A 23,990-nucleotide genomic window follows, 5' to 3' on the forward strand; every position below is an offset into this window, starting at 1 on the left:
TTTTATAACCTTAAACATAAATGTCAAAATCAATCAGAATCAATCAGAATTAATTAGAAAGTTAAGTAAAGGTTTTGCTGTACTTAACTTTAATTGTCATTAAGGGATGGTAACGGATCATTAATTGTCTCTGAGAGTGAGCTTTTTTAAATCTATACTAAGGAGCCACTTAAGTAACCATTAAATGACTCTGAGTGTGGCAGTTAATTCTACCATACACCTTCATACTAATTTGCATATAAACCAAAGCAAACATATCGTCCGAAAAAAAAGTCTACAGTCTCAACCAACAACCTTATAAGAATATCATCCCCTATTAGAGGACATTACATGAACACTAATTATGATGAAATATCCACCGACAGATTAGCGGTTAATAGCCCTTGAAGAGTGGAAGACCCTTCCTTAATAGTAGTGCTTAACGATACTTGGAAAACTTCGGCGGTGATACCGGTGTGGTGATTAGCATTAAGTGCGGTGATATCAATAAGTAGTTAACATTGAAACTAGTGGGTGAATATTTTGATGTTTTGGTTGGCTATATTTTTTTGTTAATTTTTGTAGTAAACAAGAATTGACTTCTTATTGTATTTTTTTGTGGAGGTTGTTATTGGTTTTCTGTCCTTTCTACAATATTTATACCTATTATATATCTGCTTATATTTTCGAATCAAGCAAATCAGCAAAGCGATAGGGAGAAGTCGATACCTGAATGTTTTTTAAGCTTTTCTGTATAACTTTAAACATTTCGATACATGATGTCAGGTCTAAATGTGTACCTTAGAAAAGCTTCAGTCAGTATCACCTGATTTGTTGTATACCTAGAGCAAGCAACTGTTTAGAAAGCAATGTTACAACCATATAGTTTTAATAGAAATGAGTCCGGCGAACAAACATAGGCATACCATTGCCTCCACAATACGCCTCAATATGAAACTTCCCAACAATTTTCACGTTAAATATATGCAGTAAAACTATAGCTTCGGTTGTGTACTGCATATTATCTACGAACATTAACTATAGGTGGGGTGGGTGGGGGGAGGCAGGGTAATTTTCTGGACTATTTATTTCTCGCTGGTCACATTACGCCCCGCTATGTTTTAATGTAGCTATCTACCTTCATTAAAGGCACACTGTATAGCTCAGGTTGCTTCAATATGGGGCATTATTATAATGTGGCTGATCTGATTTATTTTTGTGCTCATTAATTAATAAGTTCAGCTTGGATGTGGTAGCTTTAAATGCTTCGTGCATTAATTAAATGTAGGTAGGTCACAAAAGTGGTGATCAGCTTTCTCTTTTACGCCAGTAAAAGTTTAAGGTACTATTTAAATTTGTTCTAAAGAACGTCCTCATTTCTTATACCTATCTTTAGGACAAATTAGATAAGAATACAATTGTTTGACTATCAGTTAAATACAGGGAGCTTATGTATAACTACATATAAACCATTTAAAGAAGTACAGATAAAAGTCAAAGTACCTACGTAGTACAAGTAAGTAGGTGCGTAGTGGTAATAAAAATCATCCCTCAAATCGTAGCTGTGGAAAGAAGGGTAGCACAATGAAGATGAGTAGCACAATCAAGTATATAGTGACCGCGAAATGGCAAACTTGGGACTCTGAGACACCACCCTTTGGACTTGGGACGGGCTTGAATTAGTGTGAAAAACCTTATTGTCTGGGAAAATACAGGATAGTTTTAACAAAATTCATAGTTTTTTATCTGCATTAAGAAAATTTGTGATCATTTTGGTCACAGCAAATCGTCTATAGATACGACGTGAACAATAAGTACAATTATCCAGAAAATAGGTACCTACATTTACCTATTGAATGGTAATTAAAAATGTATGACTGACTAACCGCTGAAACAAATGAAGACTATGCCAAATATTTTGAAGTAAAATAACAATAACGGCAGGTTTGCCAGCAACCAGGACTTAACCAAATAAATACCCTTCAAGAACGATCCCTGTTGAATGTGCAATAGTAGAGCCAAGACAAGCTCTCAGTACCCGCTCACAGTCGTGAATCTTGGCGCTACGGTAGGTAGTTAGATACAGAAGGGTTGAAATCAAGACGGGGCGGTAATCAGCCGGTGACCACGTAATACTTTAGGTATATGGGGATAGAAAATATTATAAATAAACAGCTGGAAGTCATAGCTAGCAACCACGACCTTTTTTTTTAGCGACGTTAAAAGTCATCAAATGACCCCTCCCGCTGTGGGTTAGCAGCGGTGAGGGAGTGTCAGACTCTTACTGACTAAAAACCGTCGTGTTCCGTCGTAGGCATTTTATGTACCAGGGCCGCGGTATCTCTTTCGAACAACCCGCAGCCCCGGCAGGCCCTGGCCCTACTGGGCCCCGCTAGCAACCAGAACCTTACCAAATAATAAACAACCTTCTCAAGAACGATCCCTGTCGAATGTGCAATAGTAGAGCCAAAACAAGCTCTCAGTACCCGCTCACAGTCGTGAATCTTGGCGCTACGGTGGGTAGTTAGATAAAGAAGGGTTAAAATCAAGACGGGGCGGTAATCAGCCGGTGACCACGTAATAGCCCCGCTGGGAGCGGCCGCTCGACGACTTGAGCCATTGCCGAATAGGGTTGCCAGAAGTTACTTACGTTGAAAATTTTGGAAAATACAACATTTCTTTGCGCAGGCTAACCGCGAGAGAAAAATAATGGAAAAAATGAAATAAAAAAAGTAGTTTTAAGAAATTAAGAATTTGGTTGAAATAGTTAGGTACTAAGTATTTTTTATAGGCATTAAATAATCAACTCTTCAGTTTCGTTTCTATTACGATCATTGCTGATTCTGGATGATGAAGTTTAAAATATTTACCGGTTGTATAGGCCTAGGGTTAGGTTAGTTCATTACTACATAGTTTCTTTAAAAAATAGTATATTTTACCCTTAAAACTAAAAAAAAATCTATTGTAAGTAACTCTTAATTTAATTATTACTAACATTTAGCAACCCTTGTTCACAGTAATTCTTGGCGGGCGGGGCTCGGGGCTTAAGACAATGCTGATGTTTATTCTTTATCGCAGTCGTGGGAAATTTACGTGCAGGCCGCGGTGCTGTGATAATTAAAATATTTCCATTCGCCTGCCTCGGCTACTCTGAACCAAGGTTTAATTAAAACCAACAGCCCTAATCAGTATTCATTGATATTTTTGGTTAGGTATTTTTCGGAGTTATGATTTTTGTTGGTATAGTGTTTTTTTTGTATGTGGGTGAAGTAGTTGCAGTTTAGTAAGTATGTATGTTTTATATATACAATGTATATGACTTCTATAATGGCTTGGAAAAGCATTCGTAAAAATCAATTTTCTAATAATTTATTTTCATTTGCAAAGTACAATCTTTGTATCTCAATCAAAGTCAATCTCTACTGTATCTCAATGAAACAACACCAATAGCGCTATAAATAAGCTTATGTTATTTTTGTCACACCCAAATCAACAAAACAGAACAAAACAAACAAAAGCAACACACTGCAACAAAACGGAATCCCCTTCAAATTAGCCTCAATACATGTAATAACAAAGCTAAGACAAGACACACGGCGTACTTATTATTTACTTAGCACGATAATTGTATTCGGGACAAAGCCGCCTGTAATTAGAAGGGTCCACATGAAAGGTGCATAATTACACACATTCGAGCGTCTGCAAACAATGCCAGACTCATGTAGGCAGCTAGTTGTTAAGCGTAAGAATCGATGGAGGATGCTCTGTCTAGATGTGAGGAAATTGCTTTCTTTGACTTTGTGTTTCGAAGTACGGAGGAGGAATTCTGTTGCTGTGTAGATGGAGCTTAGCTATATGAGTTGGTTATCTGTACATTGTTTAAAGATGGGAGGGATTTGTAGTGATTTAGTTAGTAAGGATCGTGGCACTGACCGACTTCATGCGTATTATCGCAAGTTTGAATAACACGTTAAGATCTCCTCACACATCGGATGATAGTTTGATCGAACCCATTATTCAGTATAACGAAGAATGGCAGTGTGCAAATTACAAGGATAGCTTATCTGACCGACAACATAGTTAGATTACCTTCAAAATAAATTGTCAACCGACCATCGAGTCAACTGTGCTTCGTCAGAGTGCGATTGCTCTTAATATTTACGTATATTTTGTTCCAATTCCAAAAATATAGCATAGATCTCTTATAGAACCCTTACAAAAATACTTAATTTATCTTTTATATACTCCTCTTCATTTCATTTCACTTCATCGTCAAGACAATCCTTTATGTATAATCCGGTATGCCGTTTGTTATCTTACTTACCGGGTTCCCTCAAAAAGTCACTTACCCCATTATACAAATTCACTAAACACAATAGTTTCGATTAGTAGTTTTGGCAGGACATCACAAAATCTGCGGCCGCAGCGGCGTCGGGTCGGATGTATGATTGATGCGAAAACCCGCAGCGGTGCGTGGTGACAGCATGCTTCCATAATGACCTGAACTACTAGACATTCCTATGGACTTGGAGTTCGCTAGTTGATTGGTTTAGCTGGATAATATCATGGTCGTGTCCCTTGAAAGTGTAAGCGGTACAATACAACATGCATGTTGTATTGTATTCTTGATTACATGCTTTCAACAGTTGGATTCAGATCTAATGCGAGCTAGGTAGAACGTCAATTTTGTTGCATATATTAATTAAATGGGCACATAAGACAGTTCAGTACCTATATGACGAGCAAGAACATTAGGTTCTTGTATCTGATTTTCGCTGACTCAGTTACTCACCAAAAACATTGGCAAGTTACAGAACTTTCTGACCTTGATATTTGCTGCATACAGTTGACAGTTTCCATCCAAATCACTACACTACTACTTACCTATGACCTAATTCATCGTCCTGCCATCACCTCGCCAAGAATGTACGGACATCAGCTACAAAGGTAGCACACAACCTGTGACGCGGTACAAATGAAGCTTCACAATTAAGGCGGGTACACACGGGTAGGCGCGTCGCATTTGCCGGTGTCACGTACCCGCTGCCTCGCACTTAATTTCGCTAGGGGGTGCGGGGTGCATGCGGTTTTAAATTACGCCCCCCCCCCCCCCCCCTTCGGCCCCACGATTGCAGTTCGACAGGCCGTCTAGCGGATAGTTGATCATTTCGTGTGACTATAGCTTTATTTTGGTTTTAGAACGTTCTTCTGGAATGGACCTTTGGTAGGTTTCGAAGGAGTGTAAAGCTGTACCTGCTTAGTTTCAAGAATTTCCTGGTTGACGACTTTGATTTAGTGAAAAAAATTTCGATAGTTCGAGATAAGTTGCTCTTGATTACATCATGATAGCAAAATTAGAAATTAATTAACTGTGTGTCATTTAAGTTATATGTTTGTATGTGTTACATTCAAGCAGTATAAATATTATTTTATCTAGACACACGGCAGTGTGTCCGCCAAGTTCGAGCAAAAAAAAGCGACACACCGGCCGTGGGTTATATTACAAGAACCATTTCGGGCCAAATTCGATACCCCTATAACTCAAAATCTATTTTATTTACGCATATCAAATTTCTAGTATCTGTTGAGACCCCCTCACTTATCTAAAATACAAAATTCCATTGTTATACCTATTGTAGGTCTTGAGATATTGACGTCAGAAAATCGCTATTTTTACTATACACTCACTGACTGACTGACTCACTCATCAAAAACCTAGACCACTTCCAATGGTCGTATTGACTTGAAATTTGGCATGGAGGTAGGTCTTTATGTCAAGGTAAAGGGAAAAATAGCCAAGTGTGAGTCAGTTTCAAAATAATGAAGGTGTAAATTTATTTACTAAAACGAACTAAATTTATCTATATTTATATAATACATCTTCGAATGGTCGTACCGATCTGAAATTCGTTACAAAGGTTTGTATTTAGTCAAAGTAAAGTAAAAATCTGAAAACGACCAAGTGTGAGTCACTTTCGAAAATCACGAATGTGTAACTTTGATCCACGAACATAATATATGATAACATGTCATGTCAGTCAGTTGGTAAATCTAGTCCATTTAGTTAATCTAGTTCATTTCTTTGTAAGAAGCATAATGAGACATTTCCTTACGTTCCTACGTTTCCTACGTGTATATAGTTTTAACAGAAAATTATATACTTGATTCATTGCGTTTTGTAGGTTTATAACAAGGTGTGTGAAAACTTGCCAAGTAACATCATTAAAAAGTAACTATTTTTTACTGAGGTATGTGTATGGAACTTGGTACTTATTCAGATCTCACTTCTTTTATAGGCGAAGCATTCCCATATTATCGAACTTGGCAGCCTTTCAGATTTTTGTTTTGGGTGGGTTTCTATTCTACAGTGCCTTTAAACTGATCAACTAGAAGTCACCCTAGATATAATTATTCTAGTTAGTCCATGCTGACCACTAACTACATTATTAGTTCCTGCAATCTCACAACAGGAAGACGAAACAATTTAATTCCTTTAGGAAATTACATTAATATTCCAAGGGCATAAAACACAAGATTTACGACTGTTTAATGACGATTTGAAAGTCAAGTAAATATTTATTTGTATTTTATAGTTCCAGTAAGTATAAAACTCTTATGAATGTTTACCAAGTATCTTTTGATTTGTCACAATCATAAGATATTTAACTAATTTACAACCTTCGATTATGAGAGACGATTGGTACACATAATATCTTACTGTCACTGGTTTAAGTAGATATGTAGGTAAGTGTCTTCTTATTTGTTACGACAAATATGAGTCATATACCTAGTACCATCTCTACTGTCTACATACATTTTAGATGGAAAGATTTTAGTATAGGCAGTTGACATACATATGTATGAAATAAATAAAAAGTCCTTTTCAGTTTGATTTCTGTCTGTCCATAACGGTGGGGAAGACTAATCCCCCAGGTCCAAGAAATCTATCCTTACGGGTAAGATATTACTTTATTGAAACTCGATTCTGTAATAAATAAAAAGTATCATTACATTGCTTAAATTCTGCAGTCTTACTTGAGCCAGGTACTATCACTACTATTAAACCTAAAGACACTACACAAATCATCAGGCCAACCATCACAAACTTCAACTCTAGACACAAATATTAAAAGAAAATTCCTCCACACGACATATTTACGCCAACAGCCAGCGTTTCGACTCGCTCCTGTTTAATACTAAAAATCAATAATTAAGCTGTGTATGTATGTAATTAATAGTGCGTTGGTTCATGCATTATACACGGAGGCTAAAATGCACGCGCCATGCATTATGAAAATGACATGATGATAAGCCAGACGTCATTTCGAAAGGCTTGTTTTGTACGATAGTGGGTATAGGGTGAAAATATGCTTTTTTTGTTTATGTTTATTATGTGAGGGGTTCGATGGAATTTCTGACGTAAGTGGGGTTTGAATTTGTGCAAGTATTTGTGCGGTTATCGATAAATGGTGTCACGTTTTCTGATTGTTTTGATAGCTCTAGTTATGCAGAGCGTACTTTGCCAGAATTTGCTTGTTCAAAACTCGTGTTCCAAAATGAGTGATCATCATTGGGCCTTGTTATTGTCCTGCATTGCACAGGCCTTTTCTAATGCGTATTAAAAGGAATCCTTTAGGTATACCATTTTAAGTTTGAGAGTTGGTAAAATAACTGGACAGTACATTGAAAACAAAAAAAAACTGAAACCATTTACAACCAGTATTTCTATTTCCGTCTCAAAAAGACATCGGTGACGAAAAAAGAGAAAACTTTTCTTTGTGACATTAATTTATGCGTGAAAGTTATCGAAGCCGCCCCTCACTTCAAGGGCGACCCTCGGAAAAGTCTATTGACTGTAAAAAGAAGAGGGTCAAGGTCAACGCACTTTTACATTACATTTAAAGTAGGCTATTTTTTTAAAACGCTTTTTGAAGATTTAATTTTTCTTATTTAAAACTGTAATGAATTTAAGGTTAATTTTGATTGCATTCTACTTGATCCCTGTACTTCCACAAACGTCTCGGGAGAACGACTTACCGCAACTGAGTAAAACTAGGCAGCCTGTGTCCTTTTTTAAAACGGTTCAGTAGTTTTGGTCTGAAAACATGACATATAGACAGGAATACATAGTAATTATCTTATTTATTATATTAAGTAGTGAGAGTCAAGTTTTCTCACATTTCTTCTTATACAAATCTGTATTTTGTCAAAATTCTAAGTTTAAAAATCTATTATCAATAACTGACTATCAGTCCACTCCCAGAAAAAGTCCATCACTTCAAAAGGCACAACAATATCAGCACAGCACAGTAAACAGCACAGCACTACAGCTGTTTGTATATCACACCGTTTTATCTCTCCCCACACAGTTTGTGTAGTAGTTTTCGCTCGGCGAAGCGCGAAATTATTGATTGTTGTAATTAATTGCAAACATCCAACCGATAAAATTAAATATCAATTTATACAATGAGCCAGCCAATTTAGAATTTTACTACTAACATAGTTTGTGTGTTGTTTTAATGGAAACTGCATTGCTGCGGACAATAACTGATGGGAAAATCCAATGTTTGTTGTTTGACAACTTGAATACATATTTTGTGTGGATATACTTAGAAACTAATAGAGGAACACGACTTCAGCATAAATCATTAGACCAAAAGCGAATATTTTGATAACATCAGTAACTAATGAAAGAGATTTGATTGAGTCCAAGTATGTTTTAGAAACGTCCGCGTAGTCCTACGAAAGTCTACAAAAATCGTAGCGCCTACAGTCGTAGCAGAATAGTTGAGTTACAATTTCAATCATAACTTTGTTAGAAAATTATACTGGTCAAAAAAACCGTACCCAAAAACATTTTAAAACATAATGACGCGTATATAAAAGACTCTCATATCATTTTAAATAATTTATGCTCCGAAACAAAAGTAGGGTGTGTCCACGTTAAAATTCATCATGGAAATTGCAGTACTAATCCTCATTAATTACTTGGCAATTTTAAATCTCATTATAGTCGTTCAAATCGGTCTGGCATCGATTTTTCAATGTGTGCTGTTGCCGTGGGTGGAATCGCATATATTATCGTCAATGCTCAGGTGACAATCATTTCATTATGGAATTAGTGCGGCTTTGGGATTGGTAATACCGCTAATACCTACTCTTTTATTGGTTTATTGGCTAATCGGCTATCTATTTTTGTAATTTAATTTGTTTAAGTGGTGGTCGGTTTGGTTTGATTGCTTTTCTTTATAATAATGGTGGTCTAATGTTTTTTTTGAAACTTCCAGATAAAATATATATAGATATATAAAAGATAGATAAAAGCTTGAGCGTCTGCAAAATATCTGTATACGTTTTATCTTTAATCTTAAAAAATATGATCACGTCTCTAGCTTTCGCAGCACTCTCAAGTGGCTCCCAATTCGACTTCGCCGGAACACTCGCATTTTGTGTTTATTATTCAACATCCTCTATAACCCTAAATTTCCTTCGTACCTTCGAGAGCGGTTTTCCTTCATCCGTCCTAATGATGCGCCTTGCAGGTCACATCTTAGAACGATTCTAAAATTTCCTTCCCATTCCACCGACTTCTATTCCTATTCCTTTACCGTTCACGCTGTTCGGTTATGGAATTCCCTTCCCCATGAGATTAGAGATTGCCAAACTGTTGGACTTTTTAAGAGAAAAGTTAAAGAACATTATCTGTCCATTGCATCATAGTTATTTTATTTATTTATATATGTATCTAGGTATATATTATTTTATTTTTGGGTATATATTATTTAGTAGGCATATATTCATTATTTACGTATTGTTTATGTAGGTATAATATACAATATACAGCTGTTTTCTTCCATTTTAATTTCTGTTTCCTTTACTTTTTACACACTGTCTACATCTCTTTTATTCTCTTTTTCCTTTCGCAGGTATGCTGGAAGAGATTTCTTAAGAAATAAGCATTACCTTTGTAAATTCTTTCTTTCCTGTCATCTTTCGCTATTATGTGTGTGTACAAAATTTGTAAATAAATAAATAAATAAAATTATGTATATGAAGATATTGCTCTTAGCTACTTAGCACAATAAAATGTCTTTGAAAAGTGATGTTTATTAATTTTAAGGTGCTGTACAGTTACCGTACAAGAAACAAGTAGTGTCACTTTGCACTCCACTTATATTTCAAATATCACAAACTTTTATATAATATACCAAAAAACCTAGAACTAACAAAAAAGTATCCTTGTCACACAGAACTCATAGTCGCCCTCGTGTGGGCGTACGTCCGTCTGTCCATCGTATCGCATTGGCGCAAATTAATGAGGGTGGGATATTTATTTCAGAGTTTCGTTTGCAGTTGCCAAAATATCAGTTCACCTATATGACAGGTACCTATATACCTAGTATATATATTGTACAAACACGGCTGGCTATAGTAATGAGCTCATTAAGGCCAATATTTGCGGCGGACGTCGCCTAGATATTTGTGAATTTGTAATTACTGAGACGGTTCGATGGAAGCCTGATTTTGAAGTTTTCATATCGATTTTATGGGGAAATTGTTTTGTGGTTTGTCGGGTTTTCGTTTTTGGATTTTAGTTGAGATGGAAATGAAAATGTTAGCTGGACAACTAGTACAATAGTCTGTGCCAGAAAAACAAAATGTTTGCACAGTTAATATTTTTGTGATGAATTTAGATGTGGGTTTTCTACAAAAATAGATTATGAAAAAATACAAGTAATCGAATTTGTAGATTTTATTTATTGTAAAATGAATTCCTCTACTTGTAGTCAACAGAAATAATTATAACGTGAAGCGAGAACGACAAATGAGTTGCTATGCAATTTAAACCAACGTTACGAAGTACATCCAATGTTAATTATATTGCACAAAGTATTATAATTATAGATTATATTAAACATATAGGAAGGCCTTCTAAAAACATTAAAAAACCATTTAAAAGTAAACAACTTTGAATTTTGGTGTCAGTTTAAAATAAATCTATTTCATCGCTAATGTTTTGACATCATGCAAAACAATAAGCCGCATTACTTAGGAAATAACAATATGAAAATTTGCAAACTAGACATTATAATTTTGTAACAAAACTAAAGAAAACATATCTACAAATGGACAGTTCACATACTCAACAGATAGTCTTAAAACTAAGTATGTATACATCTACTCAACTTCATAATTGCACATCTATAGCACTTTACAAGATGCATTTACAACAAATTAGTATTCACACTTCTTATTTACAAGTTGCCATTAAAAGACATATATAATTAGTAAAATCCTTTTTACATCTTGCAATCTCTACAAATTCTGTTGGCTAACCCATTTTATTTTTTAATTTACACTGATCTGCTCTTCAAATAAACTCTTTGGTGTTTTAGTAATGATCAATACTTTTTGGCCAACAGTAAAATAAATGTTAATTTACACACTATCAAATGCGGGGTTCCATTACGCATTTATTTTCAAAAACACAGGTCGAGTAATGAGATCTATTTAAATCATCTCTCCATTTCACATACTTACATCAATATCGTATCCAAATATTTTTCTAGTCTAATCCAGACTATGACCAAAGTGTTCTAGTTTTATTATTTTTATAAACAAAATCGTATAAATTCAGGACGGGAGTGAACTTTGGATCTAGGTACATACATATTTCAACTAATCGAATCACCTGTATCTCTTAATTTACATACAAATTAGTGTTTAATTCGTTATCGAAAATCTATTTCGTTGCAGCCTCAATCTATTCATCCTACGACGATTTTCACCAGGAGTCGAAACGTCGAAACAGTGTAAAACCACTTTTCGTCACATGAAAAATACAAAATGGACACACTACCGATATACCCGAGGTATCGACACAGACGTTATATCTACAAACACGTATTGTTCGTACGGGTACAATAAAAGAGCATCACATTGTTTAGTAGGGTCGCCACACTGTGTTGCTGTCTGGCTGCGGATTACCTCTTTGTCCGAGATTATTCACCCGGCCGTCCTCGCCCCTGGCTGCGGCCGCCGCGCAAGAATTGCCGCCGCCTAGGAGCAAGTCTTGTCCGTGATTCCCGTGTTGTCTGTGATTGTTCGTCGTCGATGATATCTGGTCCATCATCGTTTGTAGTTCATTGTGATGGTTTTGCGTCGAGTGTATCGAGTTTGAATGTAGCGGGTGGAAGTTGTGTGTTTGATTGGCGGCGGTATATAGCTGACTATAGAGCAAGCTCGCCGGCAGGACGGGGTACAGCGAGTTGTTGCAGTTACTGCCGCCGTACGAAGTGTTTTGAGATCCCATTAGCGAGGGGAAGTTTGAGCTGTTTGTGTGATTGTGGCCGATGTTCGTGGACGTGTTGGAGGTGAGCAAATCGTCCTGGACTGGCGACTCGGGCTGCGAGCTGTTGTCGCTGAGTGACCGCGGACCCGTCGACAGACTGTAGTCGGTGTTGTTGTTGTAGCGCGGTAGCAGACTGCCGTGGTGGGAGGGGGACGAGCCTACTAGACCAGACAACTGCTGGTCTAGGTCCACGCCTGTCGTGTCCGGAAGAACTGTGTGGACAAAACAAAATAAAATATAAATCTTCTTGTTGCAGAGAAAGGCGTTCGGCCACAATTTATAAATAACTAAAAATTATTGTTTTATACAAACATGGGCGGGCATGCCCAATAAACCGCCCTTTACGATGCCCATTCTTGTGGAATTTCCAAAAATAGTAATTGTTGATGTACGACAGTATTTTAGTATGGTTATAATGGCTATATTTTTCGTTGATCGGGCACGCATCGACAATAAATTCATCGGCGGGTCGGACGTGTGTGAGCCGCTGTAAATTATAATGAGAGCCGGTTAATGTCTGACTAGCGCGCCTAAGAGTACTTCAATGAGACTCGTTATGAAAAAAAAAAACATATTCTCATGTTTTCCCGACGGCTGTGTATTTTCTAAGTTTGAGTTTAAACTTCAGTATCATGCCTATCCTTTCGCTATGGCGACAGAAAAGGTTAGTCAAACTTGACCAATTAGGTTTTATGAATTGCACTCTCTCTACGAAATACGGTCACCATAAGCTAGAACGCTTAACTGTAAAGTTGGATGTTGACAAAACTGTATTCCGTGTATTATGATGAGCTGTCAGTTTATTTGCTATAATGTATGTAGGTATGAGCCCTCTGTACAATTTTATAGTCTTTGCTTCATCAGCACTGCGCGCATCGTTTCAAGGAGGATATAACTCGTAAAAGTGTTGGTGCGTTTAATTTCACCCGACTGTATTGATTAATGAGCCGAGACATTAACTGGACAATGTTTTATTAGTCATGTTATGACTGTTATGGCCGATTTTGGTGGTCGGATCGGTTGACAAGAAGTAAATATTTTTAGGTGTAGATCTGTACCTGTGTTTCTAAGGGTGCGTCCACATCTGGCGAATGTGCCGCGAATGTGCAGCTCGCGAGCCGTTTGCGACCTGCCCGCGAGCTTCGCGCGTGCATTTTTGTTCGTGCGCCGCTTCTGCGCCGCCCGCGAGCAGTTCGCGCGCGACCTAAGCGCCGTACGCGATCAGCGCGCAGGCGGCGCGCGACGCCGACGTCTGACATCTTCGATAGTACTGAGCCAGTATACGGAACTGTAAGGGCGAGAACTGAGTGCGCGCAGATCACGCGCCGCTCGCGCGCTCTATACGAGCCTTGCATGAGTTGCGCTAAAGAGGCACACCAAACTATCGCAGTGACTGCACGCGCGCAGCTCGCAGACAGCTCGCAATCGGCTCGCGTGCTGCGCATTCGCGGCACATTCGCCAGATGTGGACGCACCCTAATAGTTTCCTTGTCCTTGGAAAGCTTTTACAATAAATAGTAAATTCTATGTCACCCGTTATAGTAAGACATATATTTTCATTTGTCTTAATTTGGCTTCATGTCTTCAGTGGTATCACTCTCAGTATAATAATTATGAATGCCACGTTGAGACAATTAAAAATTTGTCATTAATCGTTGTGTAATTTACCTGAAAACATACGTGTAAACCTAGGAAATGCAATTTTTGCTCAATTCTTATATCCTACTACTTGATCTTGAAAAAGGTTTTCACCCTATGCCAATGTGTTCAAATTCTCACCTGTATTATTAGCCGTGAAGTCCTGCGTGGGCGTCTGATCCGGCACTGACCCGGCAAACCCGAGTGCTGGCGGGTTGAACTGCGAAGCTGCGGGCGCCGCACACGACGGGAGGTACGCCGGGTATGCGCCCGCGCCGCCGTAGCCCCAGTGCGAGTTACTCGAACTTAGACCGAATTGACTCATGTCTGTGGAAGAAGGGTATGGTAAGAAGACGGAAGGTAAGATTACTTTTTAGTCGGTTTCATACGGGTTGATACATCGTCGTTGTTAGGCACTACCTTTCTTTTCCATACTGATTTATGACCCCAATTAAACTGTCGGAGGACTAAAATTTTGCGTGTGAGGGGTACTAAAGTGCCCTAAGTGCATGAGCACAAAGGACTTGTGTACCTTTTGCTTACGCTTCCTTTAGTAAGATAGGTATTTATCTAGATTACTTTCAATCAGAATGCACTAACTGTTCTTCTCATCATTCTACTCACTACAAAAACTTGTAACTTCCTTTTACTGTAGTACCTAAAAAGTTGATAGTAATTGTACAGCCCAATGAAGTATTTGTATAATGAAAAGTGTAGTTTCAATCCATATCAAAGCCAACACTAGCATATTCAGAAGCGAACAATAAACACGGAACGTTTGCACAGGAGCGCGGTCACTTATTTATAAAGATGTCCGCCGGCCGGTGCTGCGTGCACTTTATTTTTTCCCCGTATCAGTGGCTTTTATTTTTCGGTATCACGGTTCCGTTTTTGGCCGGCGATCGGTGGACTCGGTTTTTATACGGCACGCGTTCCCGCCGTCGATTTGCGAATGCCTTTTTTCCCGGCTTTTTTGAGCCGCATGAGTTGTTTTGGGGTAGCCGTGGATTTTAGCGGGCTCGAGCACGCTTGTTCGATTGCATCCGCAGTCAGCTTTCCGTTCGATCCTCTTTTTGGCGTCGGCTGATTGAATCCGCGCTTTAGTGAACGTAGTTTAGCGTATCGCTTGGTTTGGCGACTCATTCACTTTTGAGCCGCATGCCTGTGTAAGGTTTGCGCGGCATCATTCCGATTTAGATTTCTGGTTTGATTTCGTTTTTTTGCGCTCTGTTTGTGTATCGCGACAGCAGTCGTGATATCTTTTTCAGAGGCTCTTTATTTATTCTGTTTCACTTTTGAATATTTTCGTGAGTTGCTGTGGTATTTACATAAAAGGACCTTTGTAGCTTCTAACTGAATGAACCTCTAACACGTGATAAGTATAGCATAAAACAACTTACTTTGACAGGTAGTGATGGGCGGCATGCGGAAGCCCCCCAGCGGGTCGGGGGGGAAGGGGAAGGGGCGCTGTCCGAAGGCGAAGTGGAACTGCTGCTGCTGCCCTAGGAGAGAGAGCACTACATCAGTACGATACAGGCTGCCCTTTGTGATGAACATATCACTTACATATAAATTAATAGAATCTATGGTATTGGTCTGGTGGTGAAGGCACCTAACATACAACAGTTAGTAGGTCTCAGACACCTTTCACTGATGTCTGGGGATAGGTGGTCATTCGAGTTCTTTGTATATTGAAAGCCGGATAATAAAGGCAGTTTCGATGTTTTATTCTTTCGAAGTACTATCTAATAGTCGTAATGGAAAAGTATTTACTTGCTGAGAGAACTCAATTATAGTGGAGGTTGTACGTTATTAGTTTGTCCATTGACAGTCGACCAAACAGACAGTCATAATATAAAGTTATATTTACAATCACAATTATAGGCATTCGTTGAAAAGCGGAGTCCTATAAAACAAAACAGCGATGTTGTGTTAATAAAATTGATGTCAAGTACAACTGATTGCGCAACCTGCAATTAAAGGCACAAGAATCTTCCACCTTTCACCCAAACTTAATCGGTCATGTAAATAGTGAAGCACGAGTGTTAGGGCCCTCTCACACGTTCCCAGCCCTTCGATTAGTTCCGAGACACTCGATAATTCATTGACACTCGTGTGACGGAGCCGTGCCTCCCCTCTTGCCACGTGTACGAATTAGTCGAAACTTGCCACCTTCAAATATCGAAGCCTTATTGGAATTTCAATTTAGTTTCTTGTCAGTTTTAAGTGTCTGTGTGAATGGAAACATGGCACTTGCAAATTAAAATCTGATGCTCTTTTTGTAGGAGTCGATAAAATAACAAGATACACATGCTTGTTTCTGAGCACTCCTCGTTATACAACCACTCAGAAGTGGGTAGTCAGGAGCCCTAGAGTCTGACAACCGGTCTCAGCAGGCCCGGGTAACAGGGTTGAGAGGGTCAGATAGACAGTCACTTCATGTACAACACTGGTATTCAGCTATCCGCTTAGACTAGAAGCCGACCCCAACACAGTTGAGAAAAAACTAGGCAGATGACGTCCTACTTATAATGTAGGAAATGGCAAAAATAATTTGAACCTTAAGGACCAACAACTCTGATGGCAGAACTTATTAACCCTATAAAGCTGTACCTATTCTATTTATATCTTCCTATAATTATACATAACAACTACAAATTAACACATCTAACGCCCTATTCAGGTTCACGACTCAACACTTCGGAATAGGCAATCGTGCTAATCAAGGTCGGCCACGTCTGAGCGCCGATACAGTATAGTCTGTTGGCACGTGACTGCCAGTCATGTCAACATTATTAACATGCTGATATCTGTTGAGGAATCAGAATTTTGATACTACACATGTTCCTTCTAGGAAATACCTAGAGTGTTGGGAACATTCTGTTTTCCTTTCAAAAGCGAAAGGTTTTAGAGGCTTTAATGTCTCCATATTCTAAATAACTGTTGTTTCCAGTGAAGAAGTGACAAGCACTAATTTAATGTCAGAAGTGCTATATTCTGTTTTTCTTTTTCTAAATGGACGTTTGCAGTGAAAAAGTGGTGTGCTTTACAAGCATTAATTTATCGTCAGAAGAGAAATATTCTGTATTTTTTTTCAATAGGCTACGATAGTCTATGGCTCAAAATTAAATGTCTCAAAGCTTACGTTCGAGTTCAAGCCCCCAAGGACCTTTCAGTCACAACACCGCTGTCATTTACACTACTCCTTTCCGACTACCGAATCTAGTTCTCCGATAGCTCTCACATACATTCGGATAATCTCAGTAGGTACCGTACATCGGTGTTACGGGGGATGTGCCGAATAATTCAAGCGACAAGGCCGCATTGTCTGCGACACTCTTCATGGGCGACATAATTCAATCACTACTCGACGCGGCACGACGCGGCGCGGTTACGCACGTTCCACAACCGATGTGTAGCTTCTGGTTGCTTAGTAATTAGAATGAGAAGCTTTGGATTTATGTTTACTTTGGTTAAGAAGGATGTTTAAGAAGTTTTTGAACAATGGTTGCAAAGATGTTATAGCAGCCGGATGGTCATCATTTAAAGTCGAAAAGATTGTAGAAGATGACTTTTGAAGACTGAAAAGACTATATCAAATTTTTTTGCAAATAATATGTACGCCTGTATTCTTACATTCTTTGAAAACCAAATAAAAAACTCAACACTGATGTTATCAATATTTTGTGTTGTACAGTTATTTAATTCTCTCAATTTACTCCTTGAAATTGAATCCTATCTCCCAATTAGAAATTTCATATCACCATTCACAAAAGTTCAGATTTCATAGGTACTGAGTACAAAAATGCATAAATGCACTTACACGGCCGGCCGCCATTAAATTGACAAATGCACGCACACAAACAAAAACAATTGGAACCATGAACACACTTCGCGTCGACATCCGTAGGGCTGGCTGATATTATATTTAGTTTTGAAAAGTTTTCCCGAAAAATCCTTTCGAAAGTAACAAAAACTTGTACGTATGTGTGCCGTTTTTGTTTAAGTAACATAAAATAAAGTGACGCAAGTAACTTTGCTTTTTGGGAAAAGCTAGAACAGTAAACCTATCCATTCCTAAATAACTGTTCCAAGAAATTGATATTTGTTCATGCTGCATATAAGACTTGACTCTAAACAATATCTTACACAAACAGCATACATTCTGTTTCTTCGACTGAAACTACAATATCTTCGTAAGCGTAAGTTATACGTACTGGGAATATCGGATTTTCTTAGAAGACAGGATACCTTCCATAACACGTTATAATCAAGTATACTACAGAACAGAATCAAATATATTTTGTATAGGTACAAACATATAGGATAAATTCAATTTCCAATACAGTTATAAATTTTCAATTTAGAAAACACAGCAAAGGAAACCATATCGCGTAAGGTATCAAAATAAAACATCGCGACAGCCCTATTAAGCGCACACATGGTCTGTTCCCGTGCAAAAGGCTCCAGTGTATAAATCAGCGACACAACAATTACACACTTTCATGGCAAGTTGGAATTAGAAACTGTCATTTGCACCGTTCGAGGGCCCCCGGTGGGAGGGAGGGGGTGTATTACAAATGGGAGGGAAAAATAGGGTGCGGGCAAGGGCTACTGTGGACCTGATTAAAGGATTACACCGGGGTGGCGTCCGGTCTAGTTAAATTTATTATGCCAAGTATTTCTGCTAGTTAGCCTTCCCGTCTGCTTGATGGTGCCTCGTTTGGAAGATTTAAGTTGGACTCTAAGCTGGATGTGTTATTTATGTGTGGGGTTCTGACAGGTTTAGATAAGATTGATGACTGAATAATATATTTTGTAAACACATTAAATCTCTTTAATAAAACTATAATATCCTAAAGTTCATAACCCCTACATAGACAATACACAATGATCTAAGTCGCCGTGTGAAGTAAACAACGAACTTTACTGTTGTAAACATTGAGATCGGCGCAGGCGACGCTAGCGCCACGCGCGGGTGGTCTCGGCGCTCGTTCCCGAAATAACCCGAAAGCAGCCGAACAGAGCTTGAAGAAAAACATCGTTAGACGGGCGATTATTAAATTGTAGCCGGCTTCTGTCGGCTACTGCATACGATAAAACCCGCCACCCACCCGGCGGATAAAAATAGCGGATAAGGGTAGCACACAGTGTGTTTGTAATATCCGCACGTCTGTGCACATACATCTTTAACGGCTGTTTCCAAATACATACTTGGTTGTTTGAAGATCGGAATTTGGAATGCATTCAAACGACTTGATGTGAACAACACATACTAGAAAACAAAGCTTGCAGTTGATGATATTTATTAACGATAGAATATTTCCTTTCTTGAGAAAAGTCGGAGAAAAGACTATAATGTTAAATATGTATTATCTGTTATCTATAAATCAGTACTGTGGACCAGATTTTGTTATCTTCTAGTCCTGTAGTGATTTTACAGAGTTTAGTTTTAATTTACCTACTTATTAATTCATTTTTACATAAATTGCCATTACTAATCATGTACAGTGTAAGATCAGTTTAAGTAAGTACAATTGTACACAACACGTTCACATTCCAAGTACCTAACTTAGTTTGATCAATGAAAACTCAACAGGAAAACCGTATAAATCCCAAAATACTGACAAAATAACAATGTACTACAAAACATTCTCTATTTAACAAACAATTTATTATTAACCCTCTCGTAGCCACTACGCATTTACCATTAACTCGAATAGTAAGAAAGTGAATATCGAACAAAACTGCTCCCATGAATTGATAACTACGCAACTACGTATAGAGTATAGGATCGATGTTAACATGCGTCGGAACTTACTAGAATTAAATAATTTATCGCCTCCGTATAGAGGCTGGAGGCATAATAAATCAATATGCAGGGCACATGCATACGCGGTGAGGGGGGCAACTCCCCCGGCCCTTTCTTGACTAATTAATTAAACAACCGATTCATTACAGCAGCCTCTTTGTACCCTCACATTCGTCTAGCAGAGGTACGGATAGCATTGACGGGTTACATTTTCGTCTTGTCATATGTAGAGAGGTTTTCTAAGGTACACTACTAAGTACTTGTTTTCAAGATTTATTGTTGCGTCAATTTCTTCTGAAGATTTCATAAATAAAAGAGTTTTTTTTCATTAGAAATTTTTCCTGGTTTTCTAAAATGTAACCCATATTAGTTCTAAAAAAAATTTCATCCTAATCGAAGACCTGAAAGTGGGTCAAATAGATTTTCTTACATACATAAGCTATCTCTTGGAATCTTAATTTGAAGAATGTACTAGTGATAGCATAAAAGAGTGTATAAAAAATAGGACTCGCGTTATTTTAAAGACCATAAAAAGCAGTACTGCGATGTTCCTTAAAACAGAAAGTACCACAATTTTGTCTAATCTGCGTGTCCGACGGTACTCAACCCTTCGGCTGGCGGGGTCGGGTCGCCGGGACCGGGCACTATCCCGCGGTGCTCGCAATTATTTTAATTTCTTCACGTGATGAGGATTGATCGAGCGTTAGGTGCAATTCGGCGACCGTCGAAACCCGTCATTTGTTAGCGTCACACAAGACTTTAACTATTTAAATTGCTTTCTTGATGTATTGCTAGTGGTATTTAAGTTAAGTGCTGTGTATACATAGTGTTTGCTCAAGGAACATTTTGTTTATTTTACATTGGGGAATGATCACTTATGACGTACAACTGACGTAAAATTTGTTTTCATACTAAAGGTGTTATTTTGCATTACATAGGTAGTGAAAAATGTACAGGTTCTCCAAGAAATAACAAAAACTTTTTTCCTAGTTCAATAATTTAAGTTAATATATATTTTAACTAGTAGCCTAGCCAAAATGGAAATATATTTTAACCCTACTAATGAGAATGTAACTCAAAAATACACCACTCTAAACTCTGTTTCATTATATCGATAACATTCACGGAAATGTCAAACAGCATCATATAAAAGCACGCCCAACAATCAAAGGGTTGCCAACATTAAAATAAAATGATGCTAACATTAGAACCTCCTTGAAGACCCTCAACAATTTCACGGCTACTAAGCATGTTCAAAAAGGTATGTTTTGTCGAAATTATTAATAAATTACCTTCGTTAGAAGTGTTTTACAATGTTTTGCGGTTTTGCTCGTTGGCTGCGAGTGTTCAGACATTTGGCCGCTTTGATGTTGCCATGCGTAAATACAATAGTGTTCCCGAATTAATTGGAACGGAATGTTTTGTTCCGGTTTAGGAATAGGCTTTGATTTTAAGTATTACTTCATTTCATTCGACCATCATTATCACGTTTTAATTATTTATTTTCTTTATGTTACTTGACTCTTATGCTATGTATAAAAACTGAGGTCGGCAATCTTAATAATTGCATATCTTTAGTTAATGCTGACTTGCGAACTATTGAAGAGTGGTCTGACAAATTTGGATTAGTTGTTAACACCGGCAAATGTCAGGCCATCCTTATAGGCAGCTCCGGTTACCTAAACCGTTTGGACACTAATTCTTTAACACCCATCGTCTTCAATAGTTCAACAATAGGCTTAACGCAACAGGTGAAGGATTTGGGGTTGCTGATTGACAGCAACTTCAGTTGGTCCAAGCAGGTTAACCAGGTAAGTCAAAGGGTTACTCTAACGCTGCGATCTCTCTACAGGTTCAAGCATTTCCTTCCTATCAGCACTAAAACTACTTTGGTACAGTCTCTTGTGCTTCCCATCATTGACTATGCTGATGTTTGTTACTCGGATCTATCTCAAGAACTTCTCAACAAAATGGATCGTCTTCTCAATAACTGCATACGTTTTATTTTCGGCCTTCGTAAATATGATCACGTTTCCTCTTTTCGTTCTCAGCTTAAATGGCTGCCTATTCGTTATAGAAGATCCCTTAGATCTCTCTGTATGCTCTTCTCTATTCTTAACGATCCCTGTGCTCCTGATTATCTTCAAAATTATTTTAAGTTATTGGACAGTTCTCATAGCCGTAACCTGCGTTCCTCTGAGAATTTGTTGCTCGAAATTCCATGTCACCGCACCGGATTAATGGCTAATTCTTTTGCTGTATCAGCAATTAAACTCTGGGACGCTCTTCCCCTTGACATAAAAAAGGCACCCAGTAAGTATTCCTTTAAGCGTAAAGTTCGCCATCATTATTTAAACTCTTTACCTAATTGAGTCGTCGACACTCTTATTGATTTTATATTTTATTTTTATGTTGTAATATATATATTATATATATATTATGTATTGAGTATTTATGTATTGTATCATGTTTTTATTCATATCGTTTCATGACTTTCTCTTTTTTTTGTACTACCTATTTATTTTCTCCCTTTAACCCGATGGTTTTCTGGTAGAGAATGCCTTGAGGCATTAAGTCCGCCAATGTACCTATTTTGTACATAAAGTATAAATAAATTAAGGAATGGTCAGACTTTCTGACTGCCCATAACGTTTTCCTATATTTAAACTTAGAGCATGTTTTTACCTAGGTACCTTAGCTTATTACATATTAAAGGCTATAACATTTATGCACTATTTATGGTTGTTTGTTAGTTTTCATTCAAACATCATAAATGCCTAGTACCTAAGTGGATGGATTAGCTATGTCGAAGGAAATACACGTAGGTACCGTAAGACTACATCCACCAGGAAAACTCCAAAACTGACTTCTATATTCCAAATCCAGAAATAATGTTTGACATGACTGACTAATACCTCAATTGTAAAAACTTATGTTTGACATGACGACCTCTAATATAAAGTTTAATAAATAAAGACAACATTATACTAACTGGTCTTAGATCTCGGCTCCCTCGGTCCATCCACGGTCACCTTGATAGCTTTGTTGTACGTGGTGACTTGCGGCGGCGTCGTCGATACTGTTATCGTCAGTGTGAACGATTTACCTGTAACAAAATGTTCTATAAATACCTAATAAGGGATTGTTTAATTGGGGATTACAAGCTTCTTCTAGGTAATCTTAAGACTTGAGTATCCTTCTTTTCGAAAGAGTAGAAAACACATATTGGTTTTCATATAAATACACCTTTGAAACCATATTCATAACACGTTCATGTCCACTGTTAAAACTTTTAACGGCATTCCCTTAATACAGCGTCGCATTTTATTAAATCGGCTCGTAGCGAAAAAGTAATTATAACAAACTGAAAATATTATTTGTGCAAACTTTTCACTCAAAGTGAGCGCAAGCCATAAATTCAATCTGTGGTCGCCACTCTTTTCGCCGAGCGCCCACTTTTTGTAGTTCGATTTTGATGACTTGTTCGAAAAGTTAAAAATTTATTGCCGCTTCGATTTCAATTTCTACAGACCGAATGAATTTGTTTTACAGTCGAAATAGGCACTACATGTCAGCGGCAAATATTGACAATCAAAAATACTCAGCCGACCCCACAAATGCATTTTCATATCATCAACCCTCGAATAAATTGGCTGATATTGCAATAATCACAAAAGAGCAGTTTCATAGCTGACCACGAAAAAAAAGAACAAACGAAAACAAGTACTTGATTCGAAACAATCTCATTCAAACGTGGAGTGTGTAAAAGAGCAACTCATCCGCAGCACATGAGCGCGCGTCACAAACAGCGGGCCGACCACTTCATCACAGCGTAACGCCGGCAATAAAAAAAACATTTCCATCTGCGGAAAAACCACAGTTAATATTAAATGACCGTCCGTCAAAGCTGTATTGTAGAGCGCTTTGGCGGGCGTTCGCGCTGCGGGATGCAGCCAATACCGATTTTGTGATTTTTCCAGCGCCCCCTCGCGGCCGCCTCCCCCCGGGGGGCGCGGGAGAGTGACATGTAAGCTTTAATGGGCCCTGGAGCGGCTGGCCGCTGGCTACACGCGAAAAAACTGAAAAAAGCCTCATTCATACGTGATTTCATGTGTAGGCTACTTTCTGCGGGCCCGGCGGTGAGGCTCGTTAAAAATGGAGGCCGTACACGCAGCCAGCTTGTTGCGGCCTATCGGAGTTTATTAACGC

General features: G+C 38.2%; 1 protein-coding gene across 1 annotated transcript in view; it reads right to left on the reverse strand.

Moving 5' to 3' along the window:
* Positions 1-10,719: 10,719 nt before the first annotated feature.
* The window catches only part of LOC124638880 (runt-related transcription factor 3), a 35,800-nt gene continuing 22,529 nt past the window's right edge, over positions 10,720-23,990 (reverse strand). Inside the window, exons 2-5 of the mRNA XM_047176014.1 lie at positions 22,774-22,887; positions 15,370-15,486; positions 14,111-14,296; positions 10,720-12,543 (exon numbers count right to left, since the gene is read on the reverse strand). Coding sequence (XP_047031970.1) covers positions 11,924-12,543; positions 14,111-14,296; positions 15,370-15,486; positions 22,774-22,887 — 1,037 coding nt within the window. The 3' untranslated portion in view covers positions 10,720-11,923. The remainder of the gene's footprint in view (positions 12,544-14,110; positions 14,297-15,369; positions 15,487-22,773; positions 22,888-23,990) is intronic.

This window comes from Helicoverpa zea, chromosome 18, assembly GCF_022581195.2.
Source record: "Helicoverpa zea isolate HzStark_Cry1AcR chromosome 18, ilHelZeax1.1, whole genome shotgun sequence".
Classification (NCBI taxonomy): Eukaryota; Metazoa; Arthropoda; class Insecta; order Lepidoptera; family Noctuidae; genus Helicoverpa; species Helicoverpa zea.